This window comes from Carica papaya, chromosome 3 (assembly GCF_054855325.1).
Source record: "Carica papaya isolate Zhongbai chromosome 3, ASM5485532v1, whole genome shotgun sequence".
Taxonomy (NCBI): domain Eukaryota; kingdom Viridiplantae; phylum Streptophyta; class Magnoliopsida; order Brassicales; family Caricaceae; genus Carica; species Carica papaya.
This window is the reverse complement of record NC_142311.1, coordinates 34,563,500-34,576,542: the sequence shown is the minus strand read 5'-3', so window position 1 is coordinate 34,576,542 and position 13,043 is coordinate 34,563,500. Positions and strand designations below refer to the sequence as shown.

Genomic DNA, 13,043 nt, shown 5'->3' with positions numbered 1-13,043 from the left:
TCCCTAAACGCGATTGGACGATCAGATTTGAACAGGATCGAACAGTTCAGATTAGATCACGATGAACGGCTCAGATTGGATCGCGATGAATGGTCCAGATTCACTTCCAATTTAATCGATATCAGATGGTTCAAATCAAATGCGATGGACGACCTAGATCAAAAGTGGATGAGTATAAATAACCATTTTCACACCAAACCTTAACTCTAGCCGCCAGTCGCCCTCGCCCGAGAAAAAGACCCAGCCGCCGGGAAGGAGAGCCGCCGCCACCCACCACCGCGCCGGAGCTACTTCTGACCGCCAAAAAAGGTAAAAAAAATTTTTTTTGCTCGGAATTCAATTTTAAACACCCCTATGGCCAAATCGGAGTAAAAGAATCGGTCGATTGGCTAAAAATCGCAGGCAAAACCTAGCGGCGCTGCCGCGGGAAATTTCACAAAACTCCTCCGATGAGGCCCTTGTCAATTCCCGTTCGACAAAATTTTTTTACCGTTGTGATCATCGTTTCCTTTTCTACAGGTTGACTGGAGCAAAACACTCAATCGCAACGTGAGCCAAAGGAGTCACCGCACCGAAGAGCTCCACTGTCGGTGAGTTTCGATTTTTTATATTTGTTCGGTCAACCGAGACCCCTTAACATGTTTTCTCGCAGGGATTGATGCAAAATCGGCCGAATTCGACTAAAAATGACCGAAAACAACCGACCCAAGGCGGACTGCCGCCATGCCAGAATTTTGGAATTGGCCAAAGTGGGCCCTGAGACTGATTTTGGGTTTGTTTGAGACATTATAGGTATTTATAGCGTATTTTACTTCCTGAAGAAAAATTTAGGGAATCTGGGGACCGCCAGTGGAAACAGTTAGCAATTTAGCCTTTCAAGTATCAAATTGAGTTAGAATCTCTCATCTTCTTCTCTGTTATAAAATTAAAGTCTAATTAACAATAAATATAATATTTTCTTACAATTTAGAAAATGTTTATAATTAATTACAGATTGCTAATAGAGCCAGAATAAAAAATTACCTACTATTATTTTGTTGATTGTTTTTACAGTTTAAATGCATGATAGTATTTTATTGATTGATTTTATGGCTTTGAATATGTGTATGATTTATTTTATGTGTTTACGGCTAAATTGAAAAAAATAAAGGTTAAAAGAAAAATAAAAAATTGTGTGATTAAGTGAATGGATGAAACGCTAGACTTATTGGATATCCTAGGAGATGGTGGACGGCTCGGGTACATAGGGAACCCTATCGTGAACGTTGTCTCATATCGGATCGAGTATTGAAACTTGATAATTTGGCGCTCATACTAAACAGGGTATGGGGACGGCCCGTTTCATCCTCATACCGGACGAAGTATTGAGATTTAGTAATTGGGTGCTCATACTGGACGGGGTATGAGGACGACCCGTAATTGAGAATGTTAAAGAAAATGGTTCACGTGTAGTAGAGACATCCCTATAAACTTCTATGGATACCAATTGACTGATAAAAAGAGTGACAGTTGTTGTTTGATTTATTGAATATGAATATAAATTTATATATATGTTATGTTGTCGATTACATATGAAATCATGATCTATATAATGTTATTATTTTTATAAATTGTTTTTATAAATCTCATTATGATAAGTGGACGGTAAATGGTTTTATTATTGATAAATAAATTTGCTTAATTAAGTGCTCCATTAGTTGTTTTAATTTTCTACCAACTTTTTTTTGTGTCGGTGATGTAGTGCGATATTCTTACTGGGCTAGTATAGTTCATTCTTTATTTAACTATTTTATATCAAGAGGACTAGAATCTAGAGCCCGATCCACATGAGGGTTGCAAGTAGGATACTAGTTTTATTTATTTTTCGTTTATTTCCTTAAATTTTTTGTATATTTCCTTCAAAAGAGTAATTCATGTAGTACTATTTGATACTTAAGTTATTGTGTAAAAAATATAAACCTTAACAATTTATTTTGTTTCTGCATTTTAATTATCATTTATTTCTTTTAAATATTTTCGGAGTCGTTACAAATAGAACTTGAAATGAACAAAATTATAATTATAAAATTTTCCAACCCATTTATATTTTCTTGAAATAATTATGTATATATTATTAAAATCCAATTGTACTTGCTAATTAAGTTAAGCAATATGAACATGGACTATAAAGAAAAGACTTCATCTAAAAAAAAGTAAAATAAGTCTAACCAATTAACTCAATGACATAATGGTCTCGTCAACTTGTTTTAAACACATAATAGAAAGAGGTTAGAAATGAAGCAATTAACTAAGAAAAAGGGGAAGATCATATATATTATAGTTATAAATTTTAATTTTAATTATAATTAATTTCTTATATAATTGTAACTAGTTAATTTTAATTAATTTTTTCATGTAAGTGCACTTAATTAAGATTCTAGATTTTAATTTTAATTAATTTTTTATATAATTATAATTTTAAATTAAGATATTTTTATTTTTATTTTTATTCACGTGACCTAAAGTAAGTCATCAAATTTTTATTGTAAAAATTTAACAATTATATTAATAATATTAAAAATGTTTATTTCAAGAGAAATTATTTTATCTTTTTATTAACTAATGAGTAGATCTACTTATCAATGTATAATCTTATGTCGTTTTTTTATTTTAGTTATTTCATTTTCAATAACTTTAGTTATTATCTTTTTTGATAGCGGATTAAGTAGCGAGAATTTCTATAAGATCAATTTTTTTATATATTTAAATAAAATTGTAAAAAAATTTTATCATGTTGATTTATTTTGAATTTTACATCATTAAAATTTATCATATTTTAAATAATTAAATAATATTATTTTAGAGAATATGAAATTCATACATTTTATTAAAATATTCTGAATTAACAACAACAAAAATTGTGAAAATGTCTATATATCTTGAGATCCACGAAGATATATATATATATATATATATATAATACCATTTAATGACACGTGGATATGCTGACCTAATATATATTAACCTTGAACTGTAACTACAGAGTTAAATTAACACTGAACTCAATAGCCTGGTTCTCAGCAACCTCCTCCGCCGCCGCCGCCGCAACCACCACCTCCGCCACCACCGCAACCACCACCACCTCCGCAACCTCCGCCACCACCACCGCCACCAGAAAATCTTTTGTGAGGTTTCTGATCATCACCGTCGCCACAAACGAAAACGACCAACGAGACAAGCGAAAAAGAGACAAGCACCATGAAAAGCAAGAATAAGCCTCCACCTGCGGAGCTGTTCATCGCAAAACCTAAACCTCCATTGCTTTGGTCACTAACGTAAACCAATTCTCTCGCCATTTTTCTTCTTCTTCTAATCTTTTCTGTTACGTGCTAGTGCTGGAGTACTCCCTGTATTTATAGTCATAAATATCTATGAAAATTCCAAGTAAGGTCTTAATCAGTTTGACATTTCAAACCATCTTTTTCCTTCTTCCAAGCTTGTTTTAGTCATGGTTAGATTACTTAAGTCGATTGGATATACAGCTGGTGGTATATATAAAGCTCTGGTATATATAGAAAATATATAGAAATCACCAGGAAACTTCCGTAGGTTGAAGTTTCTTCGCTCAGCACATGTTTCTTGTAATTGATAAATCTCAAATGGTTTTCCAATATTGTGAGCAAATTAGTACATAGATTACACATGTTACAGGGATATTTAATTAGTCTTTCATTTTCTAATGGAAGCAAAAAGTTTGTCGTAGACATTTTTTGTTTAGATAAAGTTAATGTGAAAAGAACAATCACTTGTCGATTCATGAATTAGATGGTAGATATTTTCGTTTATTTTTATAAGAGTGTTAATTCAGATATGAATTGTACGTTTTGTGTGTACTTATTAAGTGATTTGACTATATATGCCATTTATTTTCTCTGTAAAGAAGATTAGCCGGGTAGGATAGAGAGCATTTAATGCTCATTAATTGTTTTTCTATATTTTTATTGAATAGTATTTTGGGAATATATATACACACAGGGAAACAAAAATAAGGGATAAAGGTGGTCTCTGGAAACGTCATTGGCCACCAGCTATATCTAACTTTTAAACATAAAAAAATATCTGAACCCTTCATTTCAGGGTTTTGATCTGGGCTGTCCACTTGTCCTACCCGTTTTGATTCTTTTCACCCGCTCCTCAAGATGAAGTCAGTTTGCTTTCGGCCCTTCGAGTTCCTCCTCATCTCTTCTTTGACTCTTAGAACTTAGATGTTTCATCTTGAACAGAAGCCGATGATATGCTGAAGTCCCTAAGGGCTTTGTGAGCAAATCGGCGAGCTGTTTCCTCGAGGTGACATGCTTTGTTTCAACGAAGCCTTTTTGAACCTAGTTGCGTACTATGTGGCAGTCGATGTCAAGATGCTTCGTTCGTTCGTAAAAGACCAAATTTGCTGTGATATACTCGGCCGCTTTGTTGTCACAGTTCAATGTTACGGGTAAGTGGAGTGTTATTTGAAAATCACGAAGTAGATAGGTTATCCACTGAACTTCACACACCGTAGACGACATGCTTCTATATTCGGCCTCTGTGGAAGACTTACTCACCGTGGCTTGTTTCTTTGTTTTCCAGGAGATCAGTATGGGCCCGAAGAAGATTAGAAGCCCGTGAGTGATTTGCGGGTTATTGGGCACGATGCCCAGTCTGAGTCGTAAAAGGCTTATACTTTGAAGTCATTCTTTCTCGGGAAGAAGATGCCTTACTCCGGATATTGTTTTAGGTACCTGACGACGTGTAGTGCGGCGTCGAGGTGCGGCCATCTGGGTTGTTGCATGAACTGACTGAGATGTTGAGTAGAATACGTTATGTCGGGCCTGGTGAAATTGAGATAAAGTAAACGGTCGATTAGGCATCTATATCTCTCCGGATCAGGTAGGATCTCCTCTTCCTCTGTATTTAGTTTTAGTCCGGAAGGCAGGGAAAAATGGCTTCCTTTTTCATCTTCCATCTTTGTATCTTGTAAAATATCTCTGATGTATTTTTTTTTGCTGATGTAGATTCCTTCTTTTGACCTAGCTATTTCGACTCGGAGGAAGTATCTTGCTTGGCCGAAGTCCTTGACTGTGAAGGCTTCATTCATGGCGCTTTTGACTTCACAAATCTCTTCTTCATTAAGACCAGTGACAAATAAGTCATCAACATACACCACAATTGCAACGTAGTTTCTTTTTGTTCTTTTTGTGAATAGACAGTGGTCGGCCTCTGACTTGGTGAAGCTGATAGATTGGAGCCTTGAGGTGAGTTCCTTGTTCCACTGTCAACCCGCCTGTTTTAGGCCGTATAAGCTCTTGCTTAGGCGGCAGACTTGCCCTTCACTAGCCTTAAAGTAACCCTTTGGGGGGTTTTAAGTATAACTCCTCTTCCACAAAGCCATGTAGGTATATGTTGCTGATGTCTAACTGGTATACTGGTCAGTCGCTTGCGGCTGCCACGACCAGAAGTAACTGAACTGTGACCATTTTGGCCACTGGTGAGAAGCTATCATGGTAGTCTATGCCGAACTCCTGGTTATAACTTTAGTTATGAGTTTTGCTTTGTATTTATCAACTGATCCATCAGCATTGTATTTTATTTTGTATACCCATTTTGAGTCGATAACCCTTCTTCCTGTTGGCAGTGTAGTTAGCTCCCATGTTCTATTTTTTTCCAGTGCGGACAGTTTGGCTTGCATGGCCTCAACCCACTTGTTGTCTCTTTTAGCATCCCTATATGACATTGGTTCTTTGGTAATAGACACTTGTGCAATGAAATTAACATAACCATGGTTGTATGTAGGTGAGGTGGACATGAGGAAAGGAAGCTCAGACAAAGGTTGTTCAGTGGTATGGGCGACAAAGTCTTCCATCCAGGCGGGCCTGTTTTTCACCCTGATGCTCCTCCTCACTTCAGACTCTTGGGGAGTGCTAGTTGATAAGGGAGTTTCTTCTTTTCTTTGTAATTGGTTTTCAGGTGTGTTTACTGTGTCGTCATTTGGTATTGACAGTGGTGTGTCATGGTAATCTGGTTTAGGGTGTTCTGTTTCATATGGGAAAATATGTTCATGAAATATGACATCCTTTGAAAAAACCGTTTTTCTGCTTGTTATGTCATATAATTGTGAGCCTTTGCATCGGGTGCATACCCTAAGAAAACACACTTCAAAGCCCTAGGTTCAAACTTATCTTTTTGAGAGATGACATTTGTGGCAAAACATAAGCAACCCAAAGTTTTTCGGTTTGAGTTTTTCATTTTAAAACAGAGCTTAGTAAAACATTTATTATGTGTGTGGTTGTGAGTATGACTTCATCCCAAAAATTTTTGGGTAGTTTTGATTCAAACATTAATGCCCTAGCAATTTGTAGTAGGTGTTTATGTTTCCTCTTCACCACCCCATTCTGTTGTAGTGTGTATTTACAGATTTTTTGATGCACGATACCCTTTTCTTGAAAAAAATTTTTGCATGAAATGTTTATGAACTCAGTACTGTTGTCTGTCCTAACCTTTTTGATTGTTTTCTTAAATTGTTTTTGTATTAGATTGTAAAAGTATTCCAAAGTATTTGACACGCTCGTTTTTTCTTTTAATAAATAAGTCCAAGTGGCTATTGAAAAATCATCAAGTATGCTTAAAAAATAAAGTGCACCAGAGGTACAATTAACCGAGTACGGTCCCTAAAGGTCAACATGTATTAAACTAAAAATGTCACTGGTATTGATGAAATTTTTAGAAAAAGATAAGCTTTGTTGTTTTGTCAAGGGACATATTTCACAATCATGTAAAGCTGCACTGCCTGGTAACTTTAAATTAGGAATGTGGATCAATTTTTTTGTGGATGTGTGGCCGAGTCTTTTGTGCCATAGTTGTAGGTTATTTTCTTGGATGTGGCTGATATATGCTTTATTAGGGTCAATGTCTTCACTCAGGGTGTACAGGCCCTTCGTTATTGTTTCCATCCTCAATGTTTCCTTAGTTGTCAAATCCTGCACAAAACAATGGTTGGGATAAAAAGAAATGTAGGTATTTGTAGCTTGGGTTAGTTTTCTGACAGAAATAAGGTTGTAAGTGAATTTTAGTATATAAAGAACATATGGTAGAATTAAGTTGTCACATAGTCTTATAGTTCCTTTGTGGGTTGAATGGCTCGTGGTTCCGTCTGGTAACGAGACGGGCACTGCAGGTTCTAGTTTTATGGGTTCTGAAAGCATCTTAAGATCACGGCATATGTGTGATGTAACACTTGTGTCTATTATCCAAGTTCCTATGTCATTAAAGATATGTAAAAAACAACATTTAAGTTGCTTACCAGGGGGGCCAGAGTAGCCCACGCACCCTGCAGATTCTGCTGTGTTTGCTCCTTAGTTTTTCAAATACTTGCTGATCTCTTGTTGTATGAGTGTGGACATTTCTGTGCCCTAGTTTGTGTTAGATACTTCTGCTTTGGCGTTATCAAAGGTATTGTTTGCCACTGCATTAGCCTTTTCTTTGTTCCTTTTCCCTTTGAATTCTGTAAACCATTCCGAGTAGCCATGGAGCTTGAAGCAAGTGTCCTTTATGTGTCATGTATTTTTGCAGTAGGTGCATGCCCTGCTGTCCTTTTCCTTTTTTTTGTTTGGAAATTTTGGGTTGTCTTTCATATTGGTATAAAATGGAGCAGGTGACCCCTCAAATGAGTTACTATTGTGTATTTTCATATGTTTTTTAACGCTAATCACCATGGAATAAGCTCTATTTACTTCAAGGGTTTCATGATCAATATTTGGTTTCTAACATGGTCGTATGAGTCATTGAGACCCATTAAAAATTGAATTAGGTTGTCGGTATTATCTATTTCACTGTGTTGTGTTGCAGCATGACAGGTGCAAGCAGGTGAAGGCCTTAGGTGTGTTAACTCATCCCACAGCCTTTTGAGTTTTGTGTAATAGGCTGTGACAGAAAGGTTAGATTGCATGATGGAACTTATTTCGGGTTTTAGCTAATATGACAGAGATCCGTTGCTTTCACCATATCTCTTTTTTATTTCGTCCCATAGGTTTTTTGCTGATGTGGTGAACAAGAAGGCGCTAGCGAGCTCTTTATTCATCGTGTTCAGAATCCAAGACACCACCATGCTGTCTATTTTGTGCCATCGCTCATATTCTACAACATCGGGTTCGGGCTTTCTACATCTGTTATCGACGAGGGCAAGCTTATCCTTGGCTCTCAATGCGATCACCATGGCTCGGCTCCAAAACAAGTAGTTAGATCCATCAAGTGTGGTTGTGACGAGCTGCATTTCAGGCTGGTCTGAGCTTAGGAGTGTCACTACATCTGTATTAGGGTTTGTCATTGAGCAGTAGGGGAATATTGTAATGTGAAAATCAAGAAAATCAGTACTTATCACAGGCACTGCTCTTATACTATGTAAAAAAGATTAGCTAGGTAGGATAAAGAACATTTAATGCTCATTAATTATTTTTTTATATTTTTATTAAATAGTGTTTTGGGAATATACATACACACTGGGAAACGAAAAAAAGGGATAAGGGTGGTCTTTAGAAACATCAAAGGCCACTAGCTGTATCTAACTTTTAAATAGAAAAAAACGTCTAGACCCTTCATTTTAGAGTTTTGATCTGGGCAGTTCACCTGTCCTATCCGTTTTGATTCTTTTCATATATTGACTCCATCAAATACATATACATATACAAAATCACTATGCATTTTTTGATATTGATTCGAGTAAATACATATGCAAAGATTATTCCCCCAACTATAATGAATTATCATATCAACTTTTAAACTTTATATGATAATCTCTAAGCATGAATCTCAAAATAAGACAGCATCATTTCTTTCCAATAATGAAGCCATAATTATTTGAACTCCATTGATTCTTGATAGTTGTGTACATAGCTCCAAACTAGCATTCTGCTTGTTTATTATATTTATCCACTAAAAACCAGGAAAGAAAAACAGAGCCCTTAACTTCCATTTACAAAAAAAGAATCACAGAAGACCAGGTTTTGTATACTGATGAGATTTACAGATTATAAGAGCCATCCAAGAACTGCAAGGAGTAGCCGTGGAGATTTACAGTTACCTGTTATACATACCAAGTAAATCAATAAATAGAGCTCCTTATGGTGGAAAACTTCTTTAAGATATTAAAAAGCGTATGAAGCACCCTGTACTGGCAAAAGGAACTTATAAGGTTGCGGACTGGAGGCTTCTATGCAGCTAAGCCTCTGGTATAGGTTCAAGAAGTTCCTGCCATGATAAGCATTAGGATGTGAAGTGAGCATACATGAATTTAAATCCTAAAGATTAAAAAACGAAGCTTGTGTCTCAACCCATACGGCAGAAGATAGAAATAATTAAGGAGATGTTATTACCGAAGAAAACCTCAAGTGGCCATGCTGCACATTTGAAGATTTAACAATAAGTTCCCACTTAGGATCTTCGGAAGGGGTTTTGAAAGGCTGACATCTAGTATAATTATTTGTACCAGGAGAAGACCATGAAGGTGAATTCCTTGCTGAAATAGTAGGCAATGTACGACTCAGCCAAGATTCGGATGGAGATTTTGGTAAAGGCGGAGGTAGAGGATGTTTTCGATACATGTCATCAGGATTTTCTTTCTTACTTGATTTTACATGTGATTTCCTTTCTGAACCAATAACCTCAGTATCACCCACGTTTGATTTCATTAGTGCAATATGATCCAGGTTGAGGCATTGAGTACCATCTAGATTATATGGTTTATTACACACTTGGCTTTCTAGATAAATCTTCCCATTTTCAACCATCTTGTGACTTCTTGACTTGATCGAATCTTGATGTTCATCATGCTTGAGACCATCCGAGTGCTTCTCACTAGCCAATATGTCAGGAGAGGATTTGATATTGGAGTCAACAAGCACAAGACTTTTAACTTGTGATATTGCCTTTTCATCCACAACATTTAACTGATTGCTCTCAGGAACTGAAGAAGACACAGAAGAAATTTCTTCTATTTCCCCATTTCTTGGATGAACTTCAAAATCATCTCCTTGATTATCAGTTATCTCCTTTGTATCCGATGAACTTGAATATAAATTTGGGGATTCTATTGTATGTACAGAATCTATATACAGCGTTTTCTCGACTACAGGACTCCCTGAGCCAGATTCCCATTTACTTTCATCACTGGCCAATAGTTCTTGAAAACTTTTTGGACCTCTCTGTGAGTCAATGCCATTGACCCTAAAAGTTCTATCCTTTTCAGGAAACCCAAGAGACTGTTGCCCCTGATTGACTGCTGTGGGAACTAATCCATTTCGGGAAGGCAACAACTCATTAATCTGTAAATGTCTGTTCGGAGATCCATTAGATTTCCAACTATCACAAGTAATCCGGTTGGATACCCTTTTTAGTTGAATCTTATCTTCATGCAGCTCCTTTTTTTGATGGCCCCTTGTCAATCTTTGCTCATTTGCAGCACAACTGGCATGCTATAAAGAAAAGAAGAAAGGTTAATTTTGGAAAGAGTTGTTTCCAGAAGTTGAAAATAGTAATTAACAGAAAGGAGAGGAATTAACAAAAGCAAGGATAGATGAAGAGAACTTCAATACCTCATTCTTTGTTTCACTGCAAGATCTAGCATTTAAATACTTAGCATGAAGTCTACGAACAGAAGAAGCCGGTCTTTGGCCCTGCATTCTTATCCCTGGCACGGGACTCAGAACGCAAAAGGAATTTTTCAAGCAAAGTTGAGGGAATAATCCACAAACTCCAACTGATGAGTTTTCATGTCCAACATTATCATCATCATCACTACTATTTTCGTCCCATCTTTTATTCTGTGCATTATGTAAGAAACTGTTTGGACTATATTGGTAATTTGGCTGTTGCTTATCTCTGCTGACTATCATCTTTGTCTGTCTTGGCTGCTCCTTTGCAATGGGTTGTCTTCTGATAGCATGTGGAGGCGCTTCTGAAGCCATTGCTTTTGCAGCAGGCAAGAATCGCCCCATCATGAGATCCCGAGTTTGTGGATCCGCAGAGAAGATTCCAGATGGTTTCAGATCCGGATCATCCAACCCACTAACACCACTTATACTGCAATTCAGGAAGAATGATTCAGTTCGTGAAAGTGTGTCAAGTGCATCCACATATGCTTCATCATCATTATCTATGACATAACTTCCTGTCTCTTCCATTTCCTCCCTAGAGCTTTCACATGTACTCGCATTTTTCTCCGAAAATCTAAGGTTTTCAGAACTAGAAGGGACAGTTTCAACTTGAGACTGACCAACTGTTTTAACTTCAGAAACTTTATCTGAAGACCGTTGTTTACCATTCAAAATCCTCCCAGGCGGAAGCTTCGGGGCAATAGATGGATTTGCGAGAGCCTTAGCTTGTGATTTGCTTTCATCTTTAGGTCTTCCTGGGGTTTGCTCCCAAATAAAAGGAACTGTTCCTGGGTTCCTCACAGGACCTGATTTAATTTCTGATTTGTAAACAGGAAGAGGAGGTCTACTGGGAACAGAACTATCAGGCTTCTTTCTGCCCTTTGTTTCTGAAGGGGGTAATGTCGATGAGAACTTCCTTACAGATAAAAGTGGCTGATTAAAATCCAGTTGCTTTTCTTCCATCAAATTCTTGAGTAACATGTATCTTCTATCTGCTTCTGCACGGCACAAATACCACATATATAACTCCAAACTGGCAAAAACCAGAAACAAGTAATTCGAAGTTGTCCAAGAATTTCCATAAGAATAAGATCAAAAACCAAACATCAAATAAAACTTAAGATAATATATACTCTAATTTCTCCCCACTAAACAGTATTTTCTTTGCATTAGCCACCTCAAATTCTGAGAGCAAGGAGAAACAGGAACTGTATTTCACCTAAGATCATGTACATTGGAACTTTATCATAAATTGCAGTCCTGGAAATGTGAAACATCAAGATTACCTGGTTGCAAAGTTTTTTTTCATTGAACTTACATAAAATTTCTTGCTTCTCCCATTTAGACGTCGCTTATTTTTTCCCAGTTTCTATTTCAAAATTCCCAAATAACTTCATGTATTATAAACTTTTGTTATGCTCTGTTATATTGCTGATACTAGCTTAATGCATTATCTTCAATCCCAGTTAAAAGAAAAGAAAAAATCAACGCAGTTGACATCAGCCAAATTCAATTAACACCGGCTTTGAGGATCCTGGATTTATAATTGTACTTTCATCCTCCAGCACTCATGTTTCTCAGCAACCAAACAGAGGGTAGTAATCGTATTTGATCTAGATATTTTCTGGGTAAAAGGAAAAAAATAATAATACATATAGGAAATTTGTAAAGAAACTTATCAAGCACACAGCTTCCAGTTCTTAACCCACCACTAAAATGGAAGAATTTGCAATTCAATCAAACAAAAAATAATAACGAAATGCAGGAAAGTATCCAGACAAAAGCAAGACCCAGTTTACTGATGAAATCTTCTTATAAGCAACCCGGAAATATTTTTTTTTTTTTAAAAAAGCAACAAAAATTTAAAAAAAAAAAATCAGAGAGCAAATATTCAAGCTCTTTTTTGAAGGAAGCTTTAAAAAGAAACCTTCAAGATCCAGACTCATCACTCAAGGATCACTCTTCATAACAAATAAATGGGCACAAGAAAACATACAAATTAATAATAATAATCACTGTACAAACAAAAATAAATAAACTTGTTCTTCAAAGCACCAAAAACCCGTATGGCAGATCTTATTAGTCAGGAAAATCAGTGAAGCAACCAAGTAGATACACATACACACACATATATAGAGAGAGAGAGTATACCAGTAAGATTTAGGCGACCCAGATATGAAGTTTAATTTTTTCTGAAGAAAAATTGAGGAATCGGTGGTGTTATAAAATAAACACAGAGAAAAAGGAGAGAGAAGAAGGAAGAAGAAAGGAGAGAATGAATCACCGAAATTCAAAACTAAAATTAAGTTGGGAGAGAATAAAGAAAGGAAGAAGAGAAGAATAAATTTGTCTGCACGCTGATGCTTGCTTAGTTGTGGAGTA

General features: G+C 36.3%; 1 protein-coding gene and 1 long non-coding RNA gene across 5 annotated transcripts; one reads left to right on the top strand and one right to left on the bottom strand.

Annotated features, from left to right (window-relative positions):
* The first annotated feature begins 3,519 nt into the window (after positions 1-3,519).
* LOC148268600 (uncharacterized) lies at positions 3,520-8,614 on the top strand. 2 transcript variants are annotated; one of them, XR_015818091.1, is made up of 6 exons: positions 3,525-4,471; positions 4,606-4,905; positions 5,031-5,270; positions 5,809-5,982; positions 7,861-7,948; positions 8,042-8,614. It is a non-coding gene; the product is annotated as an uncharacterized LOC148268600 (long non-coding RNA). The 2 variants fall into 2 exon arrangements; XR_015818090.1 differs by having other exon boundaries at positions 3,520-4,471; positions 5,809-7,948.
* Positions 8,615-8,853: 239 nt separating this feature from the next.
* Positions 8,854-13,043, bottom strand: LOC110814805 (arginine N-methyltransferase, putative (DUF688)). Of its 3 annotated transcripts, none has more exons than XM_022042385.2 (4): positions 12,813-13,043; positions 10,602-11,694; positions 9,384-10,481; positions 8,854-9,258 (listed from the first exon to the last, which is right to left on the bottom strand). In XM_022042385.2, the coding sequence occupies exons 2-4, from the start codon at positions 11,679-11,681 to the stop codon at positions 9,229-9,231; spliced, it is 2,208 nt and encodes a 735-aa protein (XP_021898077.2). In that variant the 5' UTR covers positions 11,682-11,694; positions 12,813-13,043; the 3' UTR covers positions 8,854-9,228. The 3 variants fall into 3 exon arrangements, with proteins under 3 accessions (XP_021898077.2, XP_088072870.1, XP_088072871.1); XM_088216744.1 differs by having other exon boundaries at positions 10,602-11,659; XM_088216745.1 differs by having other exon boundaries at positions 10,602-11,653.